General features: G+C 56.7%; 1 protein-coding gene across 1 annotated transcript; it reads right to left on the reverse strand.

Moving 5' to 3' along the window:
- Positions 1 to 3154: 3154 nt before the first annotated feature.
- Positions 3155 to 5926, reverse strand: HOXA11 (homeobox A11). The gene is made up of 2 exons (XM_066239582.1): positions 5218 to 5926; positions 3155 to 3763 (listed from the first exon to the last, which is right to left on the reverse strand). The coding sequence occupies exons 1-2, from the start codon at positions 5924 to 5926 to the stop codon at positions 3531 to 3533; spliced, it is 942 nt and encodes a 313-aa protein (XP_066095679.1). The 3' UTR covers positions 3155 to 3530.
- Positions 5927 to 6175: the final 249 nt, after the last annotated feature.

A 6175-nucleotide genomic window follows, 5' to 3' on the forward strand; every position in this document is an offset into this window, starting at 1 on the left:
CCCCGGTCCCGCCATCTCCTTCCTCGCCACCCCCCACCCCACCCCCACAACCCCCTATCGGACAGGACCCTTTCTCCTGAAGGCCCACCGGCTCTGGCTCATCTCCTGCTGAAGACTTTTACAAAGTCGGAAGAGCGCCTTGGGCCTTTAGCTGGTGCAAGGAGGTAAAACCGTCCACTTTTGCTCGTAGGCCTCCCCTTTCCAACCCTAAGGAGCAATGGGGGGGGGGGTAGGTGGGCTGACCACCTACAGCGTCACCCAGGAGCACACAAACCCAGCCACTTTCCCCAGTCCTGCTCAGACGCCGGCCACCTCCCCACTCGTGCCCCAGCCAGTCTGAAATCGCTAAACTTGTGGCCTCTTACCTGGACGCATTTCCGAAATCACTGGCAAGGGACAAGCTGGCTTTTCTGCGCCGCGACGCCTGCGAGGCCTAGAGAAGGCGCGTTGCTTTAAATCACAACCCCAACCACTTCTTGCAGGTGAGCCCCCATTTTTTGACATGAAAAAGAGCAGGACAAGTGAAATAATGTAACGTGCTGCTCTTAGTATCAGAAGCGAACAAAGGCCAAGAATCGCGCAGGGGTTCCCGGCTCCCCGGCGGCTTTGACATTGATCGGAAGTGCGCCACCTCGTGGCGGCGGAGCGCCTAGGCCGCCCCGAGCTCCGACCCAAGCCGGGAGAGGCGAGCAGGCTCACTCCAGGCAGAGACAGAGGGAGAGAATGTGCCCAGCCCGCTGCTAGAGAGATCTCACTTTTACATCTCAGAAATTGCTGCAAAACCCCAGCCGGGTTTATAGCGGCACATTCCAAATATGCAAATTGGCCAGTCCCGGACGGGTTTACGACCACATTGTCACAGCCATCCGAGGATGGGCTTTTATAGGGCTCAGAAATCAAACCCGCGCCCGCTTGCCGCCCGCCCGCGAGCAGTACTCCTGGCTGGCCTCTCTCTAGCAACTTGCAGGACTTTGGTTAATCTTTAACCATCCCAAAGGAAATCTTCCCTTAAACCTCAGGCTTCCCTGCCCCCCCCCCCCGCCCCTGAGGAGAGTCCTTGTTCACTTCTGTGTCTGTTCAACCTAGACATTCATCTCGAGGGGCTGTCCCATTCCCCTTTGAGCTCGATTTTTCCTGTCGCGCCAGTTAGACAAACACACAAACAAATAAACAAAGCAGGGTCTGGGCCTGGGGCCTGTCTCCAAATTTGATCCTCTCTGCGCCTCTGGCCCTGCCTGGGTGGCTAGGGAGAGGGTGGGGTGGGGTGGGGGTGGGGGGTGGCAACAAAAGGCTCTGGCCTTTCTGCCCTGCCTCTCAAGGTTATGGGTGATGTCCAAATTTAAGGCAGAAGTTCAACGGCAGGAAACAAAGGGGAAACTGGCACCTCTCTTTCCCCAAATGGAAGAAGCAGTGTCCGCTGAGAGCTGGGAGGAAGCACCCTCAGGCACTCCTGAAAGCCTGCTCTGTCTTTGCCCCCAGCCCGGCTCCCTCTTGCTGAAGGGTTCCCCAGGGCACCTGAGAGTGGTTCCATTTCAGTCCTGTTAGTACTGAAGTGAGGGAGCCCAGCCTGGGCTCAGACCCCCTGGCCACCTCAAGTCCCAAGGTTTCTTCCCAGGCTGGGTCAGTCAGAGGATGAAACCCCAACTGCAAGTCCTGAGATACCCAATTCCCGGGACCCCACCTCCCCAAAGGACCTGGGCAGACCCTTGGTGTGCTAAGCCTAGCTTCTGGTGGAATTCAATCCTAAGTCACCTCTCCAACCCTCAAGGGCCTGGTAACTTGCCCCTTTCCTGGTCTGTATGTGGAGGGTGGTGGGGATAGACATTTGGCAGTAAAAGGTGAGCAAGGAGAGAAATGTCACACCAGGGCCCAATACTCAAGTTTCCACAGTCTTTATTTTCCTTGTACCCTATCACTTGTATACATGCTGCGACATCCGTGGTGGGTGAGAACAGAGGAAAGGCCAACAGTCCTGTTACAAACAGAGCCACCAGACGCTTCTTAATACAGGGAGACAGAGGAGATTCAATGGGAGGGGATCTGGCTTTCTCAGCTGAAGTCCCCAGACAGTTTGGGGCAGAACTACCTCAGAGAAAACCCCCCAATGCTTTCAAAATATTGCAAGAAATTAAAAAGACCATTCCCAACACCCTGCCTGCTCCCTATAACTCCCTATAACACCCCACAAGAAATCAGATATTGGCAAAAAAAAAAAAAAGAAAGAAAGAAAGAAAAGAAAAATATTCAGCCAAAATAGGTTATGGTTCCTTTATTTACAAGTCTTTTGAACACCATCCCTGTATGAAGCATACATTCAAATATTCTTAGCAGTGAGTGAGTTAACCGTGGAACACTGTAAACAGATAGAGCCTTTAAATATTTTCATCATCTTCCCCCCCCACCCCCCACCCTACATTGCATCTTTTAAAATTCGCTTTGGTTCCTTCAGGGAAATATATATATAATATAATATTTATCTTTTAAAATAATTCCAAATCACTCGAGTTCTTGGAAGGTCGCTGGAAGCTTCCAAGCTCAGTTCTGGGGCATCGAAGGACAGAGTGTAGCGCTGGAACCGGGCGCGTTTGGGGGCTCTTGCATTCCTCCTGGGTGGGGATGGCTGGCCGGGCCTGCTCCTCCGCTGAGCGCATCCAAGCTTCAATTAAGTGTGGCAGAGCCTTTGCCAGGCTGCCGCACTCCACAGGCACTTCCTGCAGAGATACAGGGGCCAGTGGCCTGGTCGCAGACTCTATTCTCTGGTGTCTCCCACCTCAGGCAATAGTCTACTCCGCAAGCAGGCTTTAGGCCTGCCTCATGGCAGACCGGGAGGAAGACCTTCCTTGATGGGAAAAACTAGGTGGGCGGCAGAAGGCAGCTGCTAAGAAGCTCAGGCCTGAGACAGTGCAGTGAGTGGCTAGAAGAGTGGAGGGCCGCTCTTGCCACCTGGAATAGATTTTGTTGTTGTTTTCCCCTCAAGGATCAGCAACTCTCTCCCTCTTATATCCACCTCTCAGTCCAGTCGTCTTTCACATTGCTTTAGGAAAGCAGCCCCTTTCTGGACATCTAGGGACCCTCCGCTCTCCTCCTGCTCCTGTCTCCAAGCTGAACTGGGCTTGGAGATTAAATGGCGTCTTCAGGCAGGGGTCCTGGGGGGGTGGGTAGGTTCCAGGTGGAGGGTCCTGGGCGGGGGTCTATCTCCAGGGGGGCCTGGCAGGGGGCCCAGTCCCTGATGGAGACCACACCCAGCCCAAAGCTCTGCAGGCTCCAAGAGTGAACCACCAGGGGTCCCAAACCATTCATCCTAGTTAGATGCACAACTCTCCGAATCCAATTATTGTGAGGAATCTGAACCACAGATGCACAAGGGAGTCCTGGGCCACCTCCTTTGGGGCTCTCTCCACGTAGCGGCCCCTCTCTTGTACACCTTCTTTCTTCAATAGTCACCGCGTGCCTTGACCTTGTCAAGGGCAGAATCCGCATATAATCTCATGTGTATGAAGCCCCCCACCCAACTCCAGCTGGCTGGAGCCTTAGAGGAGCGGGTTGGCCGAGTAATACTGTAACCGGTCTCTGTTAATTTTTTTTTCCTTCATTCTCCTGTTCTGAAACCAGATTTTGACTTGACGGTCGGTGAGGTTGAGCATGCGAGACAGCTGCAGCCGCTTCTCTTTGTTGATGTACACGCTGAAGAAGAACTCCCGCTCCAGCTCCCGGATCTGGTACTTGGTGTAGGGGCAGCGCTTTTTCCGGGTGCGCTGGCCACCTGTGGAGGGAGGAAGAAGCAGGGAGTGAGCCAGGTGTGGGGGCTGCAGTCCACCCCAGAACCCCGAGAGGAGCCACGGGGCTGGCCCCAGGGACTGGCCCCAGCAGGGTCTCCCCAGGTCTCTGCCGTCAGGTTTCCACTGTGGGCTGGGGACCGGCTGCAAGCAGAGGCTCAGCCCCAGATAAAAGCCGGCTCCCTAGATAGGCCCCCAGGGAGGCTGCTCGTGTGGCCTCCAGCGCAGAAAGGGGGGTTCCTCCCAGCAACAGGCGAGTTGGTGCCGGGGAGGCCGCTTTCAAAGCATCCAAGTGGGGGTTGTCGGCTGCCTCCAGGCTGGCCAGACTAAACAAACAGCCGCCTGAGCACATTTCACCTTCCAGCACCTGGGCAGCCGCTTCCAGAGGCAGGAAAGGCCGCCCCAGCTCCGGTCTTTCCCCTTCCAACATCTGGGGCAGCTGCCGGGGCTTCGTCAGCCGGAGCGCTGGCCACCAGCTCCTGCCTCCTGGCTCCCGCGAGGGCAGGAGGTGGCAGCGGAAGCTCCTCGCCCTGAGCCTTCCCCGGGCTCCAAGCCCACACGACCATCTCTGGGCCTTCCCTGAGCTCCAAGCCCACACAACCATCCCTGGGCCTTCCCCGGGGTCCAAACCCACACAACCACCCCAACCCCTCCGAGGGCAGGGCTGCTTTTTTAAAGATAGGGTGGAGGTAAGAGGGGTTCCCCAAAGCTGAGGGCAGGCTCGATTCGCTCTCCCTTTGGATAAAACTCCACAAGACGTTTAAAAAAAAACAAAAAAACACAACCCTGCTTTTGACAGATTGAAAAACAATTGTAACATGAGGTTGGACAGAAGGCGGCACGTAATTGCCACCGCGCCGGAGGAAAATGGCTTCCTTTAGACAAAAAGGCCAACTTTGGGTTAATTTGTTCCTTTTAATATATTGCTCGAGCTAAGCGGGCTATTTTATCTGTTAAACACGCTTCTAGCGCCATCGTTAAAACAGCGATGCCTTTGAATCCCGGCCGGGGCTGGAGCCCCGCGCAACACATGGTTTTTATAAAAATCTCCGGATTACCTCGCAATCAAAGGCTCCCGGAGCCCTTGCAGGGGGAATTTACAGGCGCCCACCTCCGGCTCCCCAGCCCCGAGCTGGCCCCGCGCGGGGTCGGGCTGCCGGCCCTGGGAGCCGCCGAGAAGGGGAAGAAGGGAAAAAGGGAGGTTTTTTTGTTTTGGTTTTTTTTTTTTTGCAGGCATGCCTTGGCCGGTGGGTATTTCACGGCCAATTTCAGCACTCGCCACGTGATCCCGCCTTTTATAACAAAGTTTTGTTGGGGGAAACCTAAAGGCCCTTCATAAACCTTATATGCTTATAAAACAGCATATAAAAATTTAACAGCGGTGCCGCGCTAGGTTTCCAAGTCCCCTTTCATAAAGCGCAGGCCCTGCCTTTATACGTACTGGGGCCGCCGGCCTTGTCCTCAGTGGGGCCGGAAGACGACTCGGGGCTGCTGCTGCTCTCGGGCCGCCGCCGCCGCTCCTTGTCCTCCGCCGCCGCCTCCCGGCAGCCGCCGGCGCCGCCGTCCGAACTTGAAGTTGCCGGCGCGCCCGCGCCCGTGGCCGCCGCCGCCGCCGCCGCCGAGCTCGCCGCGGCCGCCGGGGGCCCCTTCTCGGCGCTCTTGTCCCCGGGGTAGTCGGAGGAGGCGAGGTTCTCCGTGGTGCCGTAGGCCGTCTCGAAAAACTGGTCGAAGGCCTGCGGGAGGACGCCGTTCCGGCCCACGGCGCTATAGAAATTGGACGAGACGGCGGGGGTGGGGTGGTGGTAGACGCTGGCCGAGCCCTTGGCCAGCACGTCGCCCGGCACGCCGGCCGCGCTGGGCGCCTGCAGGCAGTCTCTGGGCACCAGCTCGTCGGCGGGGTAGCAGTGCGCCAGGTTGCCGCGGGGGTGCCACTTGGCGGCGGGCTCAATGGCGTACTCGCGGAAGGTCACCTCGCGCACGGGTTGGACCTGGGGCAGGTTGGAGGAGTAGGAGTATGTCATTGGGCGCGAAGACGGGGTCTGGGGCAGAAAAGAAGGGAGGCTGGAGAAGTCTGGACCCGAGACGTAGTAAGTACAACTTGGCAAATACATGTTAGAGGAGCAGGGACCACGCTCATCAAAATCCATCATTGGGCTACCTTGGGCTCTCCGCGGTAGCCGAGCTTAACATGATTCTCCACTGCAGCTGCCTCTTTGAAGCGGATCCGTGAAGTAGAAATTTGGAGACGTAAGCTGACGTGGAAATCTATCCCCATCCTTAGCAGGGAGGTGCTGGTCATGTGACCCGATGTTGAAATTGACAAGCTGCGAGCTAGTCCGGGCCTCGCCCCCCCTTTCTTTTTTCCCCTTCCCCTCCCCTCCCTCCCCGGCTTCCTTTCT

This window comes from Saccopteryx bilineata, chromosome 7 (genome assembly GCF_036850765.1).
Source record: "Saccopteryx bilineata isolate mSacBil1 chromosome 7, mSacBil1_pri_phased_curated, whole genome shotgun sequence".
Lineage (NCBI taxonomy): Eukaryota > Metazoa > Chordata > Mammalia > Chiroptera > Emballonuridae > Saccopteryx > Saccopteryx bilineata.

Excerpts from the sequence above, each read along its gene's own strand:
- HOXA11 (XM_066239582.1), bottom strand. The coding sequence starts at position 5,926 with ATGATGGATTTTGATGAGCGTGGTCCCTGCTCCTCTAACATGTATTTG. Across the intron at positions 3,764-5,217 it reads GGACAAGGCCGGCGGCCCCA|GTGGCCAGCGCACCCGGAAA; the intron begins GTACGTATAAAG and ends CTCCCTCCACAG.